Source organism: Pseudopodoces humilis, chromosome 5 (assembly GCF_049639895.1).
Source record: "Pseudopodoces humilis isolate 2021_Gansu_Grassland_sample_001 chromosome 5, ASM4963989v1, whole genome shotgun sequence".
NCBI classification, from domain to species: Eukaryota; Metazoa; Chordata; class Aves; order Passeriformes; family Paridae; genus Pseudopodoces; species Pseudopodoces humilis.
In genome coordinates, this window is record NC_142204.1 from 34,307,497 (window position 1) to 34,335,430 (window position 27,934).

The 27,934-nt window shown below is 35.5% G+C and overlaps 1 protein-coding gene across 6 annotated transcripts in view; it reads left to right on the forward strand.

Annotated features, from left to right (window-relative positions):
* The window catches only part of PPFIA2 (PPFI scaffold protein A2), a 283,305-nt gene that overhangs the window by 197,746 nt on the left and 57,625 nt on the right, over positions 1 to 27,934 (forward strand). For all 6 annotated transcript variants that reach the window (XM_088055061.1, XM_014248838.2, XM_088055057.1 and 3 more), the window contains 4 exons: positions 10,331 to 10,447; positions 18,484 to 18,705; positions 19,332 to 19,478; positions 21,290 to 21,424. In XM_088055061.1, coding sequence (XP_087911187.1) covers positions 10,331 to 10,447; positions 18,484 to 18,705; positions 19,332 to 19,478; positions 21,290 to 21,424 — 621 coding nt within the window. The remainder of the gene's footprint in view (positions 1 to 10,330; positions 10,448 to 18,483; positions 18,706 to 19,331; positions 19,479 to 21,289; positions 21,425 to 27,934) is intronic.

Here is a 27,934-nt window from a genome sequence, read left to right on the forward strand (position 1 = left end):
CCAGTAGTTAATGGGTTTATAAGTATCAATGGATAGACTTGGCTAAATTGCGTAACTTGATTTTTGACAGCTGATGGCTTTGGTGGCATCTATTCAGGTGCACATTCTGTCACACAGCTGCTGTTCTGGGACCCTGCACAAATCCTGGTATGCTGTATGAGCCCTATCACACTCACTGGGTTGTAGCTAGCTCCATGCTTGGGAGTTAAATTCTGGGTACATGTCCCCCCATCCCAGCTCCATGCCTGGTTTCCTAATGGAAAGGATGCTGGGGCTGCAGACAGGAAGGAAGGACAGTGCTCTCCATGAGGTCCTGCAGCTAAATAACTGTAGGACACAGTGTTCATCATCAAATAACACAACCACTCTGCAATAAATCAGCATGTATGGACAGTTTTCTGGATCTCGCGAGTTTGAGTTATTTTGGGAATCTGTACAGTGTTTTATATTAATCAGTAAAGAGGGGTCACCGAGTTTGCCTGACATTTCTGCACAAAAGCAAACAAATATATCAATATATGACAGAGCTCTGTGAAGCTGAAGAAGATGCTCAGAGATTGATAAATAGATCTCCTGTGCTTTATTCCAGGGAATTACAAAATAGAAAAGCTCTGAGTTTCCAGCAACAATCTCGTGGATTTCTAATTTACCACACGTTCCTCACCCGAAGCAGAAAAAAGGAAGAAAGAGGAAATGGCACAGCAGCCAAAGAAATACAAGCTGAGAGAACACAGGGATCATATGAGCTAGATGTGTGGTTGAGCATATTTCACAATTGCTTGCCAACACACCTGAAAACTCCAGGAGATTAATGAAATTGGAAAGTTACTTGAATATGGTTGGTTTAGGATTGCTCATAGTCAACATGAATTTAGACACCAGGATAACTTTGGTTTGGATTTAATGGATTTAATGCAATCTGTTTAGGGAGCTTAGTAAATCAATGGAATGCAACCCTCACCAGGCCTGATTTCATAAAGTCTCATTAACAAACGCCTTCTTTTAAACACGTGGAATTCCTAGAGGGAGGAGCACAGCACAAGGATAAAGGTGTGTTTAGCTGACATGCATTGCAGAGGTCACTATTATGTGTATAAAGTACATCTGTGAAAATTTTAATGTCTAGTGTTTAATTTGCTCACAGTATTCACAGGGTGCCCTTCATGAGGCGTCAGAAAGAATATATCATTTATCTTTGGTCTATTATTTTGGGAATCATAAACTTAGAAATGGATGGCATTTATCTGGAACTGGAGGTATGAATTCAGGTTTCAGAAAATAGCTGCTTAACTTTCTGTCTGTGTCAATTTTGGAGTTATTTGACATTTGTCAAATGAGACCTTCAAGCAGATGAAGACAGTTTCATTGCAAGAATTAGTCTTGCAGTATAGGACTTCAGGACAAAATTATTCTTTACCATTAACTATAAGTTTTCAGATCCATCTTGATGAAAACACCAAACACATACCTATTCCCTTGTTTTCAATCTGTTGGAATAATCTACTGTTTTAACATTTCCTCAATGTGTTTCTTTGGAATGATTATTCATTTTTCTGTGAAGTTTTTAAATATTAAATCATTTTTAAGATCATATACTAACTCTCAAACCAGATTTTAAATAGTATAACAAGATCATAGTATCTTTTATGCTTATTACTATCCATAATAATTTTAACTGTGTTGATAGGCCTTACATGCTGAATTTGTATGAAAGTATTTAAATTGATGACATGGGTCAATAAATAAAATCAACTTTAAGCTTCATTAGGTTCATATTTATTAATCAATATTTCTGTTAACATATGAACCAGAAAATGGGTCATTTGTGTTTTCCTATTGGATTATCTCAAGCCTACAGAGCATCTGCAGCTCTAAGAGTATTCTGCAAATTCCTAATTCTATTTACTAGAAAGAGTTACAAATAACAAGCCATCAAATGCCTGTAATAGAAATAAATATAGAAATATTTTTAGTTGGAATTCAAAAGTGTAAAAAATATTTTGGATTTGATTAGGAAACAGCAACATTAGTAAGTAATAAAGAATCTTCATTGATACTAATGGGGACCATCAGTGTATGGGTGAAATTATTGTAAGAGGAGCTGTAGAGGATTTGACTTGGTTCAATCTATAGAAAATGGATCTGCTTGCTTAACTTGGCACCTGGAGAGTGTGGTTTGGACACCTTTAATCATGTAGATTAAATGGTCTATGAAAAGAAGGGAAAAAAAACCCCCGTATGTATCATTCCACTACACTAGAAAAGGCTGTCATATTAGATGACATTCCATTCTGCAATAGTCCTAGGATAAAAACATTATTTTAGAAGTTCCACCTGCTTTGTTATTAAAAAAATAGATAAAATTTGTGTCAGTGAAGCCCTTATACTTGATCTTCACTGGAGAAACCTGGGGAAAAAAATTACTACCAGTAAGAAAAGTATTGAGATCTTGACTAAAATTAAATGGGTTCATTTTATTTAATTCTTGAAATACAGACTGTTAACTCACTCTGCTGAGATGCAATTTCAACAGAGTGGGAATGAAGCTTAAACTGGGATTACTTCAGTTTGTACATGCAGATCATGGCTTTGATACTGTTTAATTGTAGTTCTAGGATAAGGTTCATTTCCTTTCTGGATATTTTTAATATCCTATCTATCTGTTGTATATTTTCATGTTTTCTACAATCAGTAGCAGAGATGTTGATTTTAATACAGATACACTGTATAGGAAAATGTGATAAAACTAAATATACATGCAGAATAGTGGTTTTCATAACAGACATGTCCAGTCAAAATAAATCTAAACAATCTCAAATCTCTAGGTGACATTATACACACAAAGAATATAAAATTTCATTTGGGGAAGACTGTTTTTACTCATAGGGACATATACTGGTGTAACTAAAAGAGGAAAACAGATCTGCAGTGCAAATAGCTGAACACTCTTTTTCAAACTGAGCAGTATTTTTCAAATTAAATTATATATGTTATACAGGGTTACTTTTCAATTAAATGCTTTATGTCCTAAGAACAACTACATAAAGCCCTAGAGGCACAAATATCTGTGTACATATTATCACAAATATTAAATATATACATGCACACTATGTATACATGTTTTAATAATTTGTATATTGTTGAAAAGTATGTACATTATAATGTCTCTGTCAAATTCATCCTCAGCACTGACAGTCTGGAAATCAGGCCCTATCAATGAACTCCAGAAATTTTGAACACTAGTTTTCTAAAAAACTAGTGTTTGTTAGAGTAATAATGAAAGAACAGTAGTTTTGCTACTATTATGTTAAGCTTGGTAAGGAAAAGAAAGAAAAGAGAAATTAGTCAGCAGGTGTCAAATACACAATATAATTCAACCGTGTAATTGATACTTGTGACTATTTTCCTATTGTGCTAGAAAGACAGCTCTTTCCATTGTGTTCTATTTCATACAAATTTCGTGACAAATTAAAAGTAGTACATTTTTGTTTACTTTGATAAGGGTTTCTGAGAAAACGTACCGAAATGCACCTGATAATCTGTGAAAAGTCTTGACAGATACTCTTCACAATAGCACCTGCACCATTGCTTTAAATTTCTCCTGTTCTGTTTTCGAAGTGCGGTCACAGAAACAAACCGTGCCTGCTCTAGAGTACGTGTAATAGCACAAAATAGGTATTTACCCAGTAACCATTCATAACAAACCAAGGGAGACTAATAAACCCTATTGCCTTATTATCAGCCTGAAATGTTAGTGTATTTAAAGTACAGAATTGCCTGCTGGCCCAGACGTGTTGAGTTCAGCCGGAGTCAGGGCTCAGCGATGGTGCAGGCGGGTGGCAGGAAATCCTGCGGTCGGTCAGTCCCCGCTGCAGCCGCCCGAGTGCCACAGCTGGACGCTGCCCCTGGACCACAGCGCCCTTGGCACCGGCACAGCTGGCCTCCACAGGCGTGTCAATAAAACACTGATCGCTAGGGCCTTGCCAGGGGTTATCACAAGCACACACCATCAACAGTAAAGGACCATGGGGTTCGTATTTTTGTGTTTTCCATTTAAAATCAGCAATTTGCTGCAGATTCAGAGCATTTCCAGTCATTTTCGTGTGTTGTCACTCATTACGTGCGCTTCAGTGACATGAAGGCAGAGTCTGACAGTGGTATCCACCGTGCAAGCAGGACTGCAGACAGCACTACCAACATCAAGACCGTAAGAATAAAATAACCAGAATCTGTAGAAGCAGGAGGTTTTAGCTTTCTTTGACAGAATTTGAAGTATAGGAGATAAGGACTTAAACTGTAAAAGATGTGTAACTGAGGGCAGGGGCTTGGTGTGCTACCTACCCACAAACACAAGATTTGTTTTCATTTTTTTTCATTCTGTCTGACTTTCTACTACTGTCTGATCTCCAAGGCTGCCTCATGAGGATGATCTCACTGTAATTAGTATTTCTCCATAGCAATGAAGGGAGAATTCATTATGTAAATATGTTGAAAATATGTATTACTCATAACCCTCACAAATTTTTATTTTAATAAAGTAGTATTTTTCTTGATATGTCAGAACAGGTTTTAAAGTACTCAATTGTGTAAAGTTCCTAGAAAGCTCACCTCTAAATAGCAATAAAATACACTGAAATTCCAGGCATAAACCCATAAACCTGAAAATAAACCTAGCTGAGAGGTTGTCAGTCTTTAGTTTAAAAGTGAAATTTGTGCTAAAAAAGCCCTACTTGAAAATTTGGCTTAAAATTTTTGGTTTACATCATTGCCAGGGGAGAAAACAAGGTACTAAGTTTAAAAAAAATAAAAAAAATGTTTTTTCTTCCCCCAAAGTGAGCTCAAAGTTCTTTGTTAAGGCTGATGATTTCATTCTCTGCCTCCCAATTTTTTTTTTTCAGTCTGAAAAGACTTTTCTTTTATTTTGTTCCCTTGAAATATGGCTAATGTTGATTGCAATGCTGTATGTTCCATAGATATATTAACTCCTAGCCATTGTGAAAATAGGCCCCAAATTCTATATTTGCCCTTTTAAACAAACCTATAAAGCTCAGAACCGGCATTGCTGAATGGAAAAAATGTTTAAAAACTAAAGTCACCTTCATGGAGGTTCCTTTTTATCTACTGTTTCAAAAGACTTTGTATGTATCTATGTGTTTTGTTCATGAAATCAGAATGTGCTATTTATGATACCCTGAGGAGCATCTTGTGTTCTCTCTCTCTCTCAAATGCTGTGTATCAGCCAATCATCAGTCCTGTGCAGGTCATTTGACCATGACACAGAACGCATACTGAGACTTGTTTCAATGTTGGAAGATGACATAAACAAATTCAGTGGTTTAAGTTAGGAAAAGTTTATGAAAAACTGCTTTTCAAGAGCTTAAAATAATTTCATTGCTTTTAAAGGATCTCAAAATCATAGAAAGGTTTGTCAGAATGGACCTTAAAAATCATGTAGTTCCAACTCCCCTGCCACAGGCAGGAATGCCTTCTCCTGCACCAGGTTGCTGAGAGTCTCATCCATCCTGGCCTTGGACACTTCCAGGGATAGAGAGTCCACAGTCTTTCTGGAAAACCTGTTCATAAAGTGATGAAGCACTGGAACCTTATAAGAAGTAAAGAATTTCCTTCTCAGATCTAAGCTAAACCTGTCCTCCTTCAGTTTGAGGGCATCCTGCTCTGTCCTATCACTACACAGAGAAGTACGTTAAGTATTCCTAGTACAGTTAATTGCCTGAAGACTGAAACTGTAATGAGATAAAAAATGGCCACTGAAGTTTCAGCAGCAGAGGTACCTGGGCATTTAGGATTTTATATGTTTAGAAATGGATTCTGATTTCACACCTCTCAAATAATTTTAAAGTAATTAATTTGCAATATATCCAAAGTAAACATGTAGAGTAGTGCTTTCCCTGCCTCATTTTATGTCTGATGAGAGACTTTATGCTGTGAATAAATCCACTCCATCTTCATGTATGGCTTGTGTGTTCCAGTTTACTTTCATTTTATCTAATAAACCCAGTTCATATTTTGCCATTTTTTGTGTGCTGGTTTTTCCTTTCCTTTTTAGTTATCCTTCATAGTTTTGTGGTTTTTCATCTATGGCGTGAATCTTTTATTTCTTTTGTTTTTATATCTTAGTGTCCTACTATAGTTAGCAATCAGACTGTTTCCCTTGTTAAATAGAAGGAATTTATGCTATGGCTCACTGATTTGTAATCTCATGTTACCTATATTCCTTAAGAAATTCTCTTATTACATTGTCCTTTTCACCACCATGGCTGATGGGTACGGCTCTATCAGGAACTTCTTCAGATCAGTACTGGCTTATGTATTCATCTTCTGTATTTTCATATTTGAAATCAATATTCCCTTAACACTGGATTCAGTCTATTAAGTGTATAGGCATGATATGTAGATTTGGCCATTTATGGAAATGGAGACCAGGTCAAATTTTGAGTCTGAACTGCTGAATCCTAACTCATTTAAAAACACGTGATCCATGCATAGATAATGAACACAAATTCTGCTAATTTAGAAGGAATTTACATGTGTAGTATAGTGGAGGTATTTGTCAAAATTTTAAATTAAGAAAGCTGGGTTTTAGGAATGTTGAAATTATTTATTAGTTAAGACAAAAAGGCAGAGGTTGCATAAGATTATGTTCAGAATTATGACAGAGTAGGGCTTTTGAAACTGTGTTATTTGTTTTGAAGTACCTTTGACATCTGGAAGATTGAATCAATGGAAATTCTTTAAGATTTTCATGTGCCTTGTGAGTCATAAAACTAACATGCAAAAGTGGGAAGAATGTTGAAGGTCAATATGCCTGTGAGAAAAGAACAAGCTGAAGGAATATTTTTCAGATTAGAAAGTATTTTCAAGGACTTAAGCTACAAAAGTTAGAAAGGTCCAACTAGAAAAGTAATACCCTACATTTTGTTCTTAAACTTACTTTATTTTACTCAAACAAAAATGAGAAAGAACTTTTCAGTTCTGCTGAATGGCACAGAAAGCAGAGAGCCAAATTTAGACTTTCTCTAGTATGGAAAGACTTGAAATTTTACTTTTGTTAGAGTCTCACTGAAAGGTGTTACCATGGTCAAGATCAAGTGTTCTAAATAGTCTATAATGTCTGTGACTGTAGAACTGGAATATAATCATTTGAGATCCAGAAGAAGAAGCTGATAAGGACAAAAATGTCATGTATTTGATCATAAATTAGAAAGTGCAGTTTGAACTTCAGTACTTAGGATGATTGTCCAGTTTGAGGTACAGCAATCCTAAATAGAATAATGATATTTATCCACATTTATTTTCTATGAATCTGACTTGGGGCAGGGGAGGAAGAGGTATTTTGATTTGTTTTCAGCAGTTATGATGCCATCCTCAAGAATATTACCTTTTACTTTCCAAAACAAAGAACATAGCATAGAAACCATTAGGAATTTAACATTAGAGGTTAGATAGTATGTAGGTACTTGGAAAGCTGTCTGTGAAAAGCATCAGTAGAACAGATAGACATTTCTCAAAAATAGTATTAAAAATTTTTATCTGCATTGAGCAATCATTTTCTTACCTACATCTCTGTTATTATTGCTGTCTGCTATTGTAATGATCATTAGAATTTAAGAGGTTTTGGCATCTACCTAGGAAAAATTTAGTCATCTGTGTCTTCACACAAATCACCAACCCTTCTTCCATGTTTTGGTAACCTGTTTAAAAAGTTATAGAAATTGTGCAGTGATTAAATGAGCACATTTGCAAAACATTTGCACATTATTGAAAGTTAAATCAGAAAAAAAAAGTAAGTCATTAGAAGGAGCTTTATAGCAATTAAAAACTTTTGCTTCAACAAAGCAAAAAGCAAACATTTATCTTTATTTGTAAGACACTGAAGAATTTCCATGCCTCCTTAGGAGCACTAATTCTGCCTTAATGTATTCATTAAATCAAGAATAGAACAAGTATGAAAACAATTATCTGTGTGGTTTTTCACAGTTTAGATCTGTTATCTTATGACTACCCAAGAGCTGAAACTTCTGCAATGTGCCAGACTTCAAAGTCTTTGTTGTTCCTGTAAATATTTGCTCTGCATTCATTACAGTAATAAAATCATTGAAACCATGATGTTGTGATTGTTCCAAAACATTAAAAAATCAAGAAAATCCCTCCAAATAATGATACACAATATTGCATCATTTTATTTTACTGTTGTCTAAAAGGGGAAATTGATTTTTTTCTTATTTACTTATGTGGAGAGTGGTGATACCTAAAGACTTGTAGAGGCTAAGAAAAATAGGTGATAAAATGACAACATTTTTCACAGGTGTTTAGAGTATTCTTATTCAGCTAAAGGTCTGTTAAGGATTTGTGTAGATAGAGGTAATATTTCAAAATGAAGGCATAGTGATATCTGTTTTTTAATGGATCAACAAAATATTATCATATGAAAAATCCTGATATATTGTTGCCTGCTAATATATCCTGTGATTTTACTTTTTTTTAATGTTATATGTAGTTTCTCTACATCAGTGATAATTTTATAATATATGTTTTGAAGTATCTCACTTCATCTACCTGAAACTATCTTTTAGTAGTAATTGATGGCTAATTTTGTTGGGTGGAAGCCATCATTTCAGTAATTTTTATTTGATTTAATTTGAGAACTATTTGAACCATAAAGAAGAAGTAGTGAGTGAAGCTATTCAGAAAACAAACCACAAATATTAAATTATTGATTGTGTAAAAAGTTAGACTATGCTAATGAAATTATACCATTCTTTTTTCTGTTACTTGAGACAGATGTAATTCTCTTATTTAAGCAAAATGTTTTAAAGTTCAGTGTATTTGTACAACCCCCAAAGACACAGATTGTCTCAGTTTTAATTCCTACTCTGGTAGTTTCCTGTAATTGCCTGGATGAAATGTTGCCTTCAACAACATTTGAAATGTTGGTCTTGGCAGTGGAATCAGTGGGAGTATATGACTTCTACAGGGGCTGTAACTTGGAATTTTTAGTGAGCAGTGAATCAGCCTGCTCATCAGAATCTCCTATTATGGCAATTTTCAACATTTATATTAAGGAAGAACTGTTTAAGGTGGTGTTCTTAACAACTCAAATGTTGGTCAGATTCAAATAGTCTTTACAATAAGTACTTCAATATAACTTAAACACATTTAAAAAAAAGGTTTCAAATTGAATTTAAATTATTCACATCAAAGTAAATTAATCTTGAAGTCAATTACAACTAATTTAAATTTAATTTAATTTAATAAATGTTCCACAAAATCTTGGCTGTTGCACACTCTAACCAGGTAGTTCTACCTAAAATTCTTGCTCCTACCCCATGCTTTTGTATTCTAGGACAGGTCCTTTAGGGTCTTTCTGACTCAGGATCTGTGCAGCCAAAATTTGGTGACAGAAGCTTTTAAACTTACACCAGCTTTCCAAAAATTGCATCTCTGCATCCTACCAGTGTTCTACTGTGTTTAATACATAATGTTATTCATCAGGTAAATAATTTACTGTATGTGCCCATAAAAGCAGAACAATACAGAGCTATCTAACTGTGCAATTTAACAAAATAAATTGTTCAAATTAGCCAGATCTTCCATTTTATCATATTACACAATGTAAAAAAATGTTTAGGACCAAAATCCTTCTATGCTGTGTATTGCCTGAGCGTAAGACACAAAGTCAGAGAGAAAGCAGTTTATGTTCCAATAGCTGCATGAGAATTTTAGTAGCATTACCAATAAATAACCAATATGTTAAATACAATGAAACCTACTTGTATATGTGCTAAAACAGTCAATGGATAGTAGATGGTGTTAAGGTACATGCTTTTCTTAACAAAACACATGTAAAAAGTATGTTGCTGTTACTAACAGATGGGAGGCTGACAGAAAAGTAGCACTTTGTTTTACATCCCTTGGGTTTGATTCATAGCCTCTTGGTACTGTTTTCCTCTAGCACAAGTTTGGCATTCATTGAATTCTATAGAAGAGTAAGTCTTGTTCTCACAGTGTCAAAAAAAATCAATGGCTAACTGCTGTTTCATCTTTCAAGATTAAAAAAAGTGTCCTACCACAAAATCAGGATAGAAGACAGTGTTGACTATCATGTCATTTGTTCCTCTGTATCCTTAATGGCCTTAAGATATCATTAGTGTGTATGGGTTTTAAACCTCTCTGCGTATAATGACCTAATTCTGCAAATATTACAAATGGCCAACATAAGATTGAATTGTTAATAGATTTTTAAAAATGCATGCTCAGTATTTTTCTGGTTTCTTATATATATTTACCACTTATTTTCTTTCTTTTGCAGATTGTAGCTTTGCGTGAACAAAATGCACACATTCAAAGGAAAATGGCAGCTGGGGAAGGGTCTGCTGAATCAGAGCATATTGAAGGAATGGAGCCAGGGCAAAAGGTTCATGAAAAGGTATAAAATGTTAGTGGTCATTAAATCTAACAATCCGTATGATAAATAATCAGGCTTTAGATTTTAGTAATGTGACTATTTTATGGGATGTCCATTTAGAGTTTTGTCTACCTACTGAAAACAGCATGAAAAAATGAGCTTGTTTAAATGGCAAACAAACACAAATGGGCAGGTCCTTGCTCTTTGATAGGGTATTTAGTTAGATCCATAACTTATAATAAACTTTTCTTGGAATTTTTTGCATAGTACTGCAATTACATGTACTAAATGCTGCTGTGTAATCCTTTGTATGCTGCATACAGAAGAGCAAGGTGTAGTGGCATAGGTGTATTTGTGGAAGGCTGCATATGCAAACATTCCTGCAAAAAGAAACACTAAGGGCATAACAGAGACCTAAAAACTAGAAAAAGTAATTTTTCTCAGTGCTGCCTATAAAAAATTCTTCAAATTCTTGTCCATGCTCATATAGAGGGAAGCTACTTTGCACTCCTTCAGAAGAAATACGTCTACACAATTCAGACCAAGTATTTGCTGCTTGATGCTGAAAGACAACAAAATGTAGAGACTGATTTAGAAAACAGGTTTTCTCCTTAGCCTTAGATTTCCACATTGATAAAAAACAAGTTGAGCATCTTCTTCTCTTGCTTCAGAATTATTAAATTAAAATTATAACATAATATAACATTTGGCAGACAGCTGAAATGAGTAGAGCTGCTGCTTGGATCTCTAATTGTGCATTTTTGTGTAATGCCATATGATGAACAGTGGCATAAATCACACTTAGAAAAAATAGCTGTCATCATTATTTATTTTATAGTCAATCCAATTTACAATGGTGCACTCACAGTGCAGGCATTAATTTTTCACATTTTGCAGTTTATGTGTATTTTCCTTTGAGTAATCTATATGGTTGAGAAACACACAGTAAACAAATACTGTTCAGCTACACTCCCCTTTCTGCAAAATCATACTCACAGACACATCTGTGAAATTTTGATAAAATTCACCCCACTCAGTTGTGCTTTTAAATACAACTACACTGTTTAGCTGAAAATCTCTGATTTCCCACTTTCTTTGCAAGCCGGGTCTTCTGTTTTGAGCCATTGGGTTCAGCAGAACTAAGTGGAAATAAGACTATCCATCCTTTAAGAAGTCTGCATATTTAAACACTAGTGAGAGGGATGAAATCCAATGTAACATATTATAATCATCATTTTTTTAATTGAACATTTCTAGAATATTATGTCCTGAAAACTTCGATGCTACCTAATAAAAGCAACGTATGTTGGTCAAGTTAAGCTGAAATAAAATTTCTGCTTACTAGATTTTGCTGCTTATGGCAATGAAATCATACTGGATAGGGAGTTAAGAGGAGACTGTACTGACACCAGATCAACCAGTGCACTCTAATTCCCATCCTCTGCACTAGCTGCTCTCTGCATTTCTACATTTACCTTGGTGGTCATCATCAATTCCTTATTATTTAGGAGGGAGAAATTTAAAAGGTAGCAAATACAGAAGCTTGCAAAGAGGCCAACTTGCACAAAGAGAAGAGTTTTAAAGGACTTTGAAAAATTGTTTCAAAGAGCACCTGACAGAGATTGCCTGCTGTGGGATTTAAGATGCAACCATTTCTGTTATCAGATATTCTCCTGCTTGCTTCCACTTATTGCCACACAGATATTCTTCACTTAATCTCTAAGGACAGTTGCCTAATTTCCCCAAAAGTGAATGCCAGGAAAGACAGAACTCCCAGTGAATAAGGTGCACATTGGGAAATCTATGGAAGCAGTTAGGGATGCTGCAACAGTGGGACTGAACAGTCAGAAATAAGATACTGTGAATAAGAAGTTTGTTTTCAAATAAACTCATTATTTCCTACTGGTATTTATTTCAGCTTCTGTAAGAACCATAAAAGTTGAATAATTCAGTAAAACAGTATTTTCAGAAATGATCACATGCAAATTAGGAAGCATTTAAGTTGCTTTGAAAAAGAGGAGATCTTCTGATGTTGTACACCTTAAATGTCCACCATTGCAGTATCCCTTTCAACTGCAATTATATTTTGTTTGTTTCTCTCTCACAAAGGAGAATTTCAATTGAGAATGTTGTGTTTGACAGCTGATTAGAGGCTGGAGACAATTCAGAGCAATTGAAGAGGAGATCTCTAATGATCAGATTTCTGCCTGACACAGACCAAAATGTGTGAAACAGCCTAGAGAAGTAGAAGAATTTTTAAACACAGGGGCAATCCACCACTTAGAAATGACTGTGACACTTAGATTTAATGATACTGGTTTGGCATAGGTTTACACACTCTGGTTTGTGTGCTGGTTGCATGGATGATGATCATCATGCTGCTTTTGCTTGTTTAGCTGTCCTTTGGGTTTGGTCCATTGCATAGCAATGTGACTGTTACTATCAGTTTCTTTTGAATGTTTTACATGAGGCATTTGAATGGAATGGGGTGGAAAAACTCTACACTCTAGTAAAAATCATCCTCTGGTAACTTATTTATTCTTACATCTCAAACAGCATCAGCATTACTGTTTGCAGCTTTGATTTTTACTCTTGCTTTTATAAGAGTAGATGATCTGTACAATTTAGCTTGGTGGTTATTTTTACTTACTTCTTTATATTCCTATACTATAGAATTCAGATAAGTTTATTTGACCTGTGTAGCAAATTACATTTCTGTCTCTTCCCTGATGATGTGGCCTTCATGGCCAGATTTTCTCAGTTGAAAGGAGCATCTCCATCATTATAGAGCTAAAAATAATCTTTTTTCTTTTTACTTTTTTCTTTTTTTTTCCCCTGAGATCTTGGACAATTTTTTCCAAGTGAGGACCATGATGCAATGGGGATTTATTCTTTTTCATTTATTATGAACTTGCCAATACTCCTTTAAAAAAGAAGTGTCAATTAGTATTACTCACCATTTACAGAGTGTGCTAGTAAAGAGTAGATATAAGGCACAAAATTTTAGGGTTTAAGTAAACAAAACCACAAATATAAAGGGAGAATACACATACACACAAAAACCCCAATCACACAACCCAGTGCTTACAGCATAAAAATACTTGTTTCTTCTAGGAATTCTAAAAGACCAAGCTTCTGAATTTTTAGATTACTTTCAACTTCTCAATTTTCTGTTTAACTTTATGGTTACACAGAATTTAATTTAGTTCTCTGACATGGAAAGGCTTCTGCATATCGGCATCCTGTGAATCACCTGTGATTGTACTACCAAAACTAAGAGGCACAAATGAGGAGTTCTGTCACGTTAATGAGCCCTGTCTCTGCTGCAGGTTGTTCAGAAATAACCTCCATGAGATGATATTAGTTTCCTTCTCACCACTCTCTGAGGTTAAAGTCTAGCACAAAATGCATAATTGATTACTGGTGGATAGTATTTAGGACAAATACTTTGTGTCAGATTTTAGAGGGAAAATATCACACGGAGGTGCTTTTTACTATTCTTGGGACTTTCTTTTAAAAAATTGGGTTTTCATGTACATTTTACCACATATGTAGTTGAACATATAAGTTCTTCCTACAAAATAAAATGGAAAAGAACTTTACTATACAACCTGGGACAATTTTACCTTTTTTTTTTGTGAACTTCTGTAGACTGGTGTCCCTACTGGGTTTTTTTATTATTTTAACTTAGGTGTAACTCCAATTAGTTTTCCTCCAGTGTTATTTTGCTAGGTTTAATTGAAAGGGCAGTATGAATTAGATTAACAGAGACTACAATATTCCAGATTAGCCTCACTTTACAATTTCTCATGGTGTTCCTTTCACCATTGTTCCTGGATTTTTCCAGTAGCCTAGTCTGCAGCTTTTTCTTTTATTCTTCATGTAGAGAGAAGCAACAATATGGGGATTTATGGTTATTTGTACTGCTCAAATTGCCCTTCTCCCTTCTGACATTCCCATGTGAGCAGCACATTGTCTTACTGCTGAGCTTTTTTGGATCTTGAAAGAAAGGAAACCATGCTCCAGGGATGTTATTTTCCTTTTCATGCTGTTCAGTGGTAGGGAACATTTACTTTCCTTTTCCATTTCCACAAACCTTAAGAAATTAAGATTTTACTTCTCCCCTCAAATATTTCTTGTTTAATCCCTGTTATCCCCTCATTCCTGTCTCTGCAGTGTGTCACCTGTCATAGTTAGTACCACCACTGTCATCAGATTTGCTTGATGATTATTCCATCCTTTCTGTTTCTCCTCCTGTCTTCTTTAACTATATTTGAGTGACCATAAAGGCTTTCTTTATGAAGGAAGAGTATATTTAAAACCCATAATAACAACCATGTTATTTTTGTTATATCAGTTATTTATCTAGTGTGGTGATATGGTGATATAACAGGAAAAAAAGCAAAAAAAACCCAGCTTACAAAAACCCACACCAGGCATCCTCTTGCTGTTGCTCTTTCCCTCTTTGTTCCTAGGAGAGGAGGAATGCAAGTGCTGTATTGCTGGGTAGAGATGTCATTCCTCATATACCTTTGTTTGCTCTTACCTAGCCCAAGAAAAGATGTCTTAAGCTTCTCTAGAGCCTTTCAGTCCAATGCCAGCCAGATTTTTCATGTGGCTGAGAAACCTGTGGAAAGGGGCAGGAGCAGAGGCCAGAGGCCCTCCCAGTGTGTGTAGCAGGTGAGCACACACTGCAGCTGTGTGTACCTGCCCTGGCTCAAGAAGGCAGCAAAGAGGATGGGGAAAATAGATGATGATGCCTCTTCTGCAGCATTGAGGTCTAAATAAGTAAATGTGCTAGAAACAGATGGACCAGTTGTATTGGGTAAACCAGTTGGCAAAAAACCCTCAAAGCATTGAAGCATGTGAGCTATTTGGCACATTTCTTTCTTTGAGGAAAAATAGCCATTGATCTTCTTCACTGAACTTCTAAGACAAACCTAGGGACTGTGTACATTTTATATTTTCTCTGCTAGAATGTTTTGACCAGTTAGAAAGCTTTCTTTAACATTCCTGCTTTAGAGATTTCCTAATTGTTTCAGATTGCTTCCAGTACTTTATTTTCCACCACCCCAAGTAATTTGATACCATTTCTTCCATTTTGTGGGGATTTGGGGATAGTATAGGGATATGATAGTTAGGAATGCCTATTTTGAAACTTTTTTTTTGAGTATGCTTTTCTGAAAAGGTTTCCTTTAGTGCTTCAGGTAATAATTAGCAGATTTGATTTCATTGTTTCAAATATTCAACTAATAGTTTATATACAAAGGATTGTAATTAATATGCAGCAACAATATTGTAATTGATTTATTAATTGTACTGTGTTACAGTTGATGCTCAGCATCAACAAAAAGATCCTTGAATACCAGGAAACAAAAAAATCAGTCAGATAAAAAAAAAAAAATCAGCCAGAGAAAGAACAAGAAAAAGGATCAAACATGGACATTATTTATAAAACTGATAATAGAGAAGATTTTGCAGTTCTGTCCTTCCAGTTTATTCCATAAGAAATTTCCCTGGAGAAGGGGAGGTTCCTGCTCCTTTCACTAATTCAGAAAATTAATTTGAATCACCATCTACAGAATGCCTTTTGCTTCTACTGGTATAGCATATTTTCACATTCTTGTTCATATCAGTTATTTCTTGAATTAATACTTAATAACTTTCTACCTGTGGTCTTTTGAAGTGCTCGCTGTATGTGATGTACCCATATAATGGATATATCCTAAAATAATAACAAGGCATGAAAGTGAAAAAATACCAGTTAAAATCCCTTGTTAAATTTTAAAGTATGCTTCAAAATTCTAAATATACCAGATTTTAAACTGAGTTTTTAAAAGTTTATTTGTGTCTTTACAGAAAGCTTTCTTTTTATCCTGATCTTGCTAAGGAAAATTAAAATGTTGATGTTTTCAGTAAGTTGGAAATTTTAAATACCAACTAGCTCTATATATGAGTACAGGAAAAATGTAAAACAAGGCTGAATGATGATTAGAATCAAAGCACTTTGTGAAATAGTTCATCAAAGAATTATGAAGGAAGTTAATGTGCATGGATCAAAATACATGCACACATAATTGTCAATTACAACATTGGTTTAATGGTGAGAGACAAATTCTAACTGTGGTATCACTTGTCTTTCCAGAAATCTTGGATACTAAGCAAATTAGTAGAAAAAAAATATTTTTCAGATTTAATTTATATGTGGTTTAGTTATTCATTTTGTAAGGAAAAAAGCTTCATTAATGAAAGAATACTTCTCATGCAGTGAATGTACTCCCAGATACCAGGGGTTGCCATTTCATAATTACCAGGGCTTATGTCACATAAGGTACATGAACACATGCCATTTATTGCATTTGAGATTTGGTATTTGGCTTATTATAATCTTGCAGCATTCCTGGACTGCTCTTCGTAGAGCTGTAGGGCAAGGTCCATGCAAGATAAAATTTGATAACCTGTGAAAACTTCTAAATTTGCTGTATGAGATTATAACTGTAAAACAGATTATGATTGTCATATATAAAAAGTTTATCTTAAATGTTTAAGGTTTTCAAAGTATGACAGTTTGGCTGTCTTATCCTGTTTGAGAATTTGAGTACTATTTAGTTTGTGACTGCTGCATATTAATAGCATTTGGATTCAAGCAGACTAATTTAACACTTTCAAAATATCAAACTAAATGTAAATAAGTTCTTAATTTGCTATGGTCATCTTACCATGGTGTCCTGAAAGTAGATCAATGATGGTTCAGCAGGTAACATAAAATATCTAAAATATATTAGGTAGTATAAAGAATACAACTTTGGAACTGAGTTACTTGATGTAGTGAATTTTTAAAGTAATTTTATTCAGTTATGAACAGGGGGAAGGTGATCCTGCTCTAAGTTCATTTTATGGCTTGAGATTGAGAAAAGAATTCTGTTAAAGCCATTAAATAATGTTCTTAGAATGTGCTCAAAGATCTTTGTATAAATACATTTTGACAATAGTAATACAAAGTGCTAATGAAAGCTGGTTTCCCCTCAGACCCTGCTAGGAACTTTTCGTATATACATTGCTATACACATTACCACCTGAAGGACAATAAGCACCTCCTAGGACCAGTATTTCTGTAAGATGTTTAAATTATAGTTACAGCAAAATACTTTGCTCCTGTGCTTCATAATATAGATTTTGCCAATAAAATTGTACTTAATCAAGAAAGTTAGTGACAGTAACTTTGGTTATATTTTTTAATGTTGCAGGTCAAATAAAATGTTTATGATTTTTTTTTTGTTCTTGATGCCATTTTTATAACATGAGAGAATTAAATTTGTATGAAATCATAGGCTTAGCCTATGCTGGAAAAGGTTAATGTGAATATCTGCTGTAATGAGGCAATACCAGCAAGTCCTACTGGTGAATGCGCTTCTAACCTGAAATAATTTATTTGCAATATAAATTGTATTGCTGAGGTCATATCCCAAATGCAGCATGTGTTATGAAATCTTGATTATTTTTTTTTTTTTCTTTATAGCTATATTCATACCAAGGCTTTCAGCAGCACATCACTTACTTCAGCAGAACTTGTTTCTAATGTAAATTTAACCAGTATGTTGTCCTGACTAAAAGCCCTTTCTGGTACACTGAGTTTGTGATTTATTAATGTTGTTTCCTCTCTGCAGCATGGTATATTTTGCAAATGGCATTAATAACTTTATTAAAGTGAAAATGCTGTGTAAGTTTAGTTAAGACCAATGAAAGCAATTTGGTGATTTTTAGAAGTATTGCTGTAATCTGTACTCAAATAGTCATAACGCCAAACTAAACCATTTTATGTGTAGTATTCTGCTCTTAATGCAAGTGCTTACATCTCTCTGTGATACTACATTCCATTGTTATCAATTAAACTTCTGCTATTTTTTCATAGCTATACCTATCTTATCTACCATGAAAATGTTTTTTTTTCCTTCCTATTTACTTTGGTAATTTTAAAAATAATCTTTGCTTCAGAAATTCTTTAGCTAGAGCCCACATTAAAAGATAATTAATCAGTGTCACTTCTCCATTAACAGCGCCTATCAAATGGCTCAATAGACTCAAATGATGAAGCCAGTCAAGTTGTTGAACTTCAGGAGCTATTGGAAAAGCAAAACTATGAAATGGCACAGATGAAGGAGCGTTTGGCTGCACTGTCTTCTCGGGTGGGAGAGGTAGAGCAGGAAGCAGAGACTACGAGAAAGGAGCTCATTAAAACAGAGGAAATGAACAGTAAATATCAGAGAGACATTAGAGAGGTAAGGAATTCACCACACTCACCTCATATCTCTTGATTGTTGTTCCTGTGGTGTCTCCTACAAACTGATAGAGGCCAATGGATGTGAGCAGCAAAAGTTGAGCACTGATAAAATCACTTAAACATAGGAGACAGAAGATTTAAATCCAAAAATAGTACAAGAAATGTATTCCTTTCTCTCAATAAATGAAAGTAAATTTTAATTTTCCATCTCTTTACTCCTCTTAAATTTGTAGTGTTTCTCTGTGTATCATGTCTTAGGCAGATGTTCTCAATATATGTGGATGGTTGGCTTCTAGAATCTATTTTGGTATGCATTAGTTATCTTTCTGTTACACCAGCTTTTAAGAAAAGACTGGGTGTAGTATCAGTGTCATGGTTTAATTAACAAGGTGGAGTTGCATCATAGGTTGCAACTAACTCAAAGGTCTTTTCCAGCCTGGCTGATCCTGTATAATTCTGTATCATAGCCACAAGAAATCCCAAAGAATTCTCTATAAAACTGAAGATTTACTGCTGATCATACATTACACACCCGTCTACTATAAGCATGAAAATTAAACTGGTATAAAATTACGTAGCATTTTATTTGCATGGTTCCTGATGGGGTTTTTTCTGTCACATTAGGCAATGGCACAAAAGGAAGATATGGAAGAAAGAATAACTACGCTGGAGAAGCGCTACCTCAGTGCTCAGAGAGAATCCACCTCCATACACGACATGAACGATAAGCTAGAAAATGAACTGGCAAACAAGGAAGCCATCCTGCGTCAGGTGCTCTCCTGCATTACTCAGCTGTTTCCTTCATACACAATGAAAATTAATGTCAATTTACTAGAAGAGGTTTCCATTAGGTTAATCTGTGAAGTTTTAATCAACAGATCAGTTAATCTAAAAAATTCTAAATTGTTCAGCATCTCTAAATTTCGTATCAGCTACTGCAGCTGTGAACAATAATTTCAATGTGTACATACAATGTTGGAAAATAACAGTGTTTTCTGATAGTGTCTTGCATAAGTGCACACAGTATGTGATATTCCTTAAGTAGTGGAATATCTTTGTTTTTTATGTAACAATTTTGTAATTTAATTTTCTAAAAAACAGCTTGAGCTAAAAACATTCCTTTCTGCAGAAAAAGTGAAATTTGCATACAATATATTCTAATTATTTTACAGAAGAGTAGAGTGCAAATAAAATTTTTAAAAGCTAAATTAACTGTGAATATGTTTAAAGAAAGCTTATAACATGACTGTGCAGCTTTCTCTCATGATTTTGTTTCATCACGTTCAATCACTTTGTTTCCATGGTGATTCCAAATCTGGAATGTAAACTGAATATAAACCACTGGTTTGTAATCTGAATATGATATAAACTGAAAGCAAACATGAAGTGAATATAAATTATACTGTATCATTCAAACCCAGCCTCAGTACCAGACTTCTTTTTTCTTAGCATGTCTTTAAACAATTTAAAGTGCTATATGGGAAATTAGCCTGTGTGATGTGATAATCTCTGCTTCTATAATTGTATGCAGATATATTTGCACACACATGCACATATCCCCCTGTATTGGTGTGTGTATATATGTATTTGACTACTTCTTCAGGGAAATTAAACCATCAGAACTTAAACTCTCCAGCTTTTGCCAGCTTCCTTAGACTATTTTAAGAGGTGTCTTCAATTGTCAGGGATAAAACCACCCAACGATGGAAGAAATAAGGTACTTGTATCTGAGTTCTTTTCGTTGCCAATGTAAGTCATGCTGTGCTGCAGAGCTCTGCCTAATCAAAATAACTAGGCTTAGAGTATATGGTCAGACTTAAAGTTGATTTGCAGCATCGAGCTGAGAAAAACCTAGACTTTCATGCCTTTCTAAGGATTAAAAAAGAATCTAGAATCACTCATTTTTCATTTTGTCTTGTATTACCTGGATGGAGCAAGAAAGCAACAACCACTAAAAAATCTTAATTGTGTGGTGCATCTCAGTAGGTCAGAAAATGCTGCAGTTACAAAAAGCCCTCCTATTTCTCTTTAATAGTTATCACAGCTTATTCAGCTTCACCTCTGTAAAATTTAATTTAATTGTAATGAATGAAATGTAATTTTTAACTTTTCATAATATATGATTGCAATTCATTCAGAAAATTATACTTGGCAATTTATTCAGGGAACTCTATCCTTTCAGAATTGTTCTTCTTTCCCATTTTAGGTCACATGTAAATTTTTCTGTAAGAATGACTGTACTTCCATTTGGGAAATTCTCATTTTACTGGCACCAGTACTATTATTTGTCTGGGATAAATACCACATCCATCAGTGGAGCTTTTTCATCTTAATTACTGCCATTTTGCAAGTCCTTTTATTCACCTTCATGAGATGCTTGAGCCTCGAATCAGTAGTAAGACTGGCACTGTACATTGGTCCATGCTTGGGTTAATGCCTCTCCAGTAACCTCTCCCACACTGAGGGATGTCTTGCCTTTTAGTGAGTTTTGCTATCATTTCACTGATACTTCAGAAAGGGAAGGAAAATCCTTAATATTGATTTTTATTTTTTATACTTGTTTATCTGTCGTTGGCTTTCAGTTGGAAGACAAAAACAGACAGCTGCAAGAGCGTCTTGAGCTGGCTGAGCAGAAGCTGCAGCAGACGATGAGGAAAGCTGAAACACTACCTGAAGTGGAGGCTGAACTGGCTCAGAGAATTGCAGCTTTGACTAAGGTACTGAGAAATAGGCTCACTTCAGAAGCCCCATTTTTAACAATGATTTGCAGCCTGATTCCTCACCTCAAGGACAAAACAAAGGTACCATCGAGCCGATTTGAAAGAAGAAAATGTTTTTTGATAAGTATGTGCACGGGAATGGTTTCAATGCCATGTTTGTAATTCTTAGCATTTTGATGACAGGAAAAGTAGTTACCTGTAAGTTAGCCTAGGCTATACTTACAAGGGAGTCGTGTATTTCTGATACAATTGAGCATTACTTACTCTAGGAGGACTCATTCTACTGTGTTAGAGTTTCTAATTTAAGGGTAGGCAGTGAGGGAGGTCCCTTTCCTACAGGTACTTAGTTCTTCTGGATGTTTTCATATACCATGTATATAAACAACACCTAGTTTTATTGCAATAAGTGCTATAAAATCAAATCCTGGTGGCAAGTGGGATCATTTGTGCAACACAAATGAAGACAACTTGCAGTACATGCTTACAAGGTTTGCTTTGAGTGATTCTTTGTATCATATAACTGCAAAGTGAAACTCTGAGTGGATTTCAAACTTCTTTTTTTTTCCTGATAACTTTATTATATGGCTGCTATCTTACAGAGAAATAAGAAGATGAAGATAAATTTATATTTTTATATTTGGCCTCTAATGCTTTCAGGTGTGCATGTAGTTAATACTATAGCCCAAGTATTATCAGCTTCATAAAGGCATATAATGAGGTTTACTCTTTGTCTCTTAAAATCAGACAAAGAAAAATGCATTTAAGAGACTCTATTATATATAATTCTGATTGATTTTTCTTTTCTCTATTGCTAAGGAATGCTTCTATTTATATGCTCATCTGTTTTTAAATTTGATGGACTTTTTGCTGTTCCTATGTTTTCCATTTTTAGTGAAGCCTTAAATGCTGAGCAGCTCATTAATAAAGTGTGATTTTTAAGTAATTTATTTAAGCAGAAGAAACAAAGAAAGGAAGGCTTTTGGGGGAATTTGTGTGGGTTATTTTTTATTGAGGCGAGATCATTATTTAGTAATCAAGGATTTGTTCTGTCACTTTAGGTATGTATGAATGGGTGTGAATGTGAAAGAAAGACTGAAAATTGGGGGAGGTGGTGGGGGGAGGAAGTCAAGAAGAATCGGCAAAAAAAGAGATACATGAAATACCAAATAATTTTCATTGGATTTTAATGAAAACTCAGGTGCACAGAAGAGCAATCCCTTGGCATTTTAACTTTTTTTTCCCAATTGTTTCTGATTCAGCAAATAATAATATATTCTAATGGCCTCAGTAGCTTAAAAATACTGTTTTCTATTTTAAGAGGATTTTTCCTGAATAAGTTCTCCAGCAATTAGCCACCAGTAAGTATTTGGCAGTCTCAAGCATGTCTTTTCTTGCAACTGCATTTTTCCTTGAACATATATTAATGACAAAAATTGTAAGAAGAAATCCCATTTCAACCATGCAGAACACTCAGGGACTTCCATGAGATACTGTTGTTATTGTGACCATAAAGCTGCAATATACATCTCCGTTTGTCTTCTTACATTATTTCATGGGATGCAGTTAGAGAGCTGTGAACAGACCTGATGCTCCACCCCATTTCACTTTGATGTACTTGATCAAAGTTTTTGCCAAGCAGGAAACTCTGAGAAATAGGTTATAATGCTGATTCTGTTATTTTCTCAGTGATTACATGAAAAATTGAAGACGTGTATTTCAGTTAAAATTGTGCTGCCTTGGAATATATGACATGAAGAATGTCATAATTTGGCTAATAGGCTAAACAGGCCTGTGGCCTATATGTCTTGTATACAATTTCTTTGAAAACTGTAGAGCTTATTAAAGTGTTGCTTTGACAGGTCTGAAGTTTAAAGTTCATTGCTTTTCATGGATCACATAAATGAGGCTGTGAACCAAGGACACTGTAATCACTTCAGCTTACTAAAGAAGTTTTAAGTTAGCTAGCTGGTGTGCTCTTACATGTGGTCAGCTATTCACTGACAACTGCAAGTCCTGCCTGAGGGGCTGAATGATGCTTAATTAATTTTGCTATGGTTGGACTTTATGCCCACATACGCGCTGTCTGTAGGACTCAAATTATCTGGCTGCAGAGCCCCTGAAGGCTGTCTGCCTGAGCTGTGTGATCACTGCAGTGTCTATGTATGCCAAGTAAAAGAGGAGCCACTAAGTCAGCTACTGTTTCTGCACTAAAAAAAAAAAAGTCAAAACTGATTCTCCTTCCTTTAGTACTATCTCAATGAAAGTGGCTTCTCTGAGATTAATGGGGTAACAACCATATAGAAGAGGTGAGTTAAGAGAACTTGCTTTACATGTATTTTTAAGTAAAGTAACATGGGTTATCTGCTTCTCTGTGGGTAGGATCTAAGACCAATTACATACATGTGGAGATAAACCAGAACAAATATGTTCTGGATTTGGCTGTGATTAATCCCCATCCCCCCATAGATTTTAAAGGTGCATGTTGGAAGTTCTGCATTCAATTTTTTTATATTCTTGCTCATAATAAATCCAGGTTGTGATTCTGCAAATGAAGGATATAAACTGTGATCCTTCTACTGTGTCAGTCTTTAAAATTAGTTGGTTTTCCTTTTTTTATGTATATAAACTAGTGATATGTCTTTCTGCTACTTTTCCATGCCAAAACTAGCTCATAAGGAGTGAACTTCCAAAAATTTGGACTATACAGTGAACTTGGATAAGTACCCATAACTTCACCTGAACCATTTGAACTTTTCTTTGGCTTTGTTTTCACTGTGTTCTGCCCATTGGGTGAGCAACTGGAGGGTTAGTCAGCCTCTGGCAGACTAACCTGGAACAGCATGATCCCATATACTGTGCTGTCCTGCCTGGCCATCATACTGGTACCTGTCTGGTCATGACAAGTAGCACAGCTGTCAGCATGAATCCCAAGATTTAGATTCCCATGACTCATTGAGCCACCTTCTTCTCACTCTCACAGTATTGGTCTGTTTGCCTGCCCTGGAGAAGAGGCAGTTCCTCGTAGAAAGAGCTTCCCTCCTGTATTAACCTTTCTTTATCCTACAAAATGTTTATTTTCCTCAGAAGGGACAGACATTGGAGCATCCAGAATCTTCAGATGGTTAGTCTGTCAAGCACAGTTTCTCCTTGCATGTGTTCAAGGAGGGGTCCAGTAGGGCCAGCCAGCATCCACCTACTTCCATTCACTCACTCCCACTAGAAGTCCTTCACCCCCTGGGTGCTTGTGCAGCAGAGGTACCAAGTCACTTCTCTGATCACAAGACAGCAGTCAGCATTTTACACCATCATTCCCGTATGCAGGCCGCCAGAAATACCAGCCATGCTTTTCAGCTGCATTAGAGAAGCACTGAGATGTAGAAGAGGAAACCGTATCATAATAAACCACATTTAGCATAGTAACACCTTCAGTTAATTTTAAAGGTGATAAAAAATGACTTGAGAGTTGGAGGCAAGTGGGACATAATGCTTGTTTTGTGTCAGTGTGGGGATGTGGTTTGCTTTAAGCAGGGAAGAAGTTGCAAAACAAGTGGAAGGAGGATGTCTACCATGAAAAGTATGCAAAGAAGAAAGAAGTTTCCCTGCAAGGGGTGAATGGAGTTAATACAGAAACCTCTCTGAGAAGGAGAGAAAATATGATGTGTTAACAGAAGGAAGTTGATAAATCCTCTTTCAGGCTATAAAAAAATAAAAAAAAGAAAAAAATCTTTGAAGGGGAGGGAAGTCAAAGAAAATTTCATATTTACAACACAACCTGTCTTTGCAAAATACCCCTCTTATTTTGCTTCCCTTTTCTTGGGAGATTTTGCCCTGATAGGAGGAAGAAATGAAAGAAGCAAATTTGACAAAGCTAAGTTGAAGGAGTTTCTTATTAGATTTAGGAGATACAGAAGTTAGTGGGAAAACACAGGAGGTGAAAGAAGGTGTGACTATCTAGTGACTGAAAGGCTGGGGTTTAGAAAAAGGGGACACCTGAACCAATTCATTTTGTCACGTTGGTAACAGGTTAGATGTGAGCAAGTAGCTGATAACTTTGTGAGCTGTTGAAAACTATCACCATGATCACCTATTTTCACCTTCAACTTCATAGCTCAGTTCAATAATGCATTCTTTATTTGTGAATAATGCCCTTATTCCAAGAATAGACTAAAGCATAAGATGCCAGTAGAAAATCTGGAGAGCACAAATGTTCAGAAGTCAAGGTCTCAAAACTGGGGAAATTGCTTGTGTCATTAAAAAAGTTTAGATTTGTTCCTGCAACTCAGTGCAAAAAAAAATAAAATTCTTGCACCTATATTATACAATTGATTTCTGCATCTGAATTTGGGTTTCTTTCTTTTCAACTAAGATGCAAAAACCTAGAAAATGTGCAGTGCCATCAGTAACAGATGATGTGAAAGCAACATCTTTTTTGTGGGCGCATTAGCAGCAGAAGCATCAGCAGAGTTTTAACAGGGTTAGAGATCACACAAGCTGCTTTGGTATTCCCTCAATGCAGAGCTTTCCTGGCTGTTACTACCTTGTGCTGGCTATTCCATGGCATAGAGAGTGCAAAGTGAACATTAACACTCATGCTGGTTTTCTCGTAGGGGTCAGATATCTTTAGTTTTTGTCCATATATTTTTAATCCAGTTTAAGATGCATGATTTCCCAAATCTATTTATAACTGAATGTTCTGGCTAAATGCTTGTTGCTGAATGCCACACAATATGTCTTATTAATCCTCCTGTACAGAGTAGGAGCAAACAGGCATGCAAGTCTTACATTAAAGAAAGAATGTAGGGTAAGGCCTGCCAAGCAAGTAGTCATGTGGGCTCTACTTTACGGTTTTTAACTCAATTAATTCTTAGTAAAACAAGTTGGAAGAAATATAGATTTTCTTTGGAAATCTCAGAGTCCACAGTTGTCTGTGCTGTCTCATGTGTCCCTAATATTCTGCTACGGAAGCCTGACAAGCACCAGTATCTCAATTTCTGTCTTACGTAGGCAAGGATGGACACATTCGGTATTTTTATGGTAGGCTGCCAAGTCTCTCAAAGAGCTTATTCCTTATAATCTCTGGGTCTGACTAAGACACATGAACAACAAAAAAACGTAACTGCCATGGGTATACCAATCCTAAGTGCATGGCCTGGGGAAGTCCCTAGGGAAGGATTTGCAAATCCCATAGCTAGCAGCTGACTTGCTACAGGAGAATTTTTGTTTGGAGAGGTCTCTTTGAGACCTGGTTGGAGGCCTCCCTCGATGTAAAGGGTGATGGGAGGTGTTGAAAACCACGTTTTGGGAGTATGTTGCAGCTGGGGACACTGGTTACTGGACCTTGTCTGCAGGTGGGTTTCTGCAAGTCAGAGAGGATGGGAGTATGTACGTGTTTCTGTCTGCCCTCCTAATTCTCATCCCTGCTGCAGGGGGCTGTGCCTGCAGTTGGCACATAATAATAATAACCAATATTAAAATCCCTTAGCAGCTTTAAGAGCACAGACCAGATACTAAGTCTGTGCACCTGTGCTTGCTCTCTGCCACACAAGCACTTGTGCCTAATTATTGAGTATCTTGGCTATAAAATAATTTGGTCCTTTTCGAGTAATACAGAATAACACTTTCAGAACAAATGGTACATAAAGTAAACATAAAATATTCTAATGCATTTGCAGCATTTAGAATAATGACATTTGTTTTTATTCCAAGTCGTACTGAATTTTAATAAATTTTCAAGTTTCTCTGCTCTACCAAAGAGATGTAAAGGTAGCATATACCTTGTTGAATTAGTAAAGCAGCAGGAAGTTATGAAATAACAGGTAACTGTAAGAATCTTAAGAGAACATCATGTTCTTTCAAGAATGTTGTCTAGATAAGAATTCAGATAACATTCATAATTCTGAAAATAATTTCATTCTTTCCCTTCTTCCCAAAAATTGCTAGACTTAATATCACAATTATTTGCTGCACTGAAAAGATGTACTAGACAGATTATGGCACGGTTTGGACTGAAAAACTTACATTTTAGTTTGAAAAAGTGGTATATTTTACAGCTAACTAGATAGACTGTATTTTCAAGGACAGGTTATGTCTGGCAGCACCACATTGCAGAGGATGCAAATGAGATCCCTTTGAACCTAGAGGTTTTACTTTGGTTATCTTCATTTTTTCCACTAAGTTGCAATTAAGTGTATGAAAGTGATGCCTTAAGATTTAGCTTTCATATTTTCTGTATGCACTATTTTCATAGATTCTGTACTGCACTGGTGTATAACTCTGAACTTCATACAAAGTGTTAGCAAGTTCTCTGCACTGTGTAGTTAGACAAGACAATCCTTTTCAGCTTGAGAACCAAGGCCACTTTAGGCAGCTTTAAGCCCAAAAAGTATAAACAACAGTGAATTGAGGAGGGCAGTTTGGGAGGATGGGACTTCATAACCTGAAGCTGTAATTGGACAATTAACCCAAACATGTAAATGGACCAGAATTTATAAAAGTGTGAAAACTCAT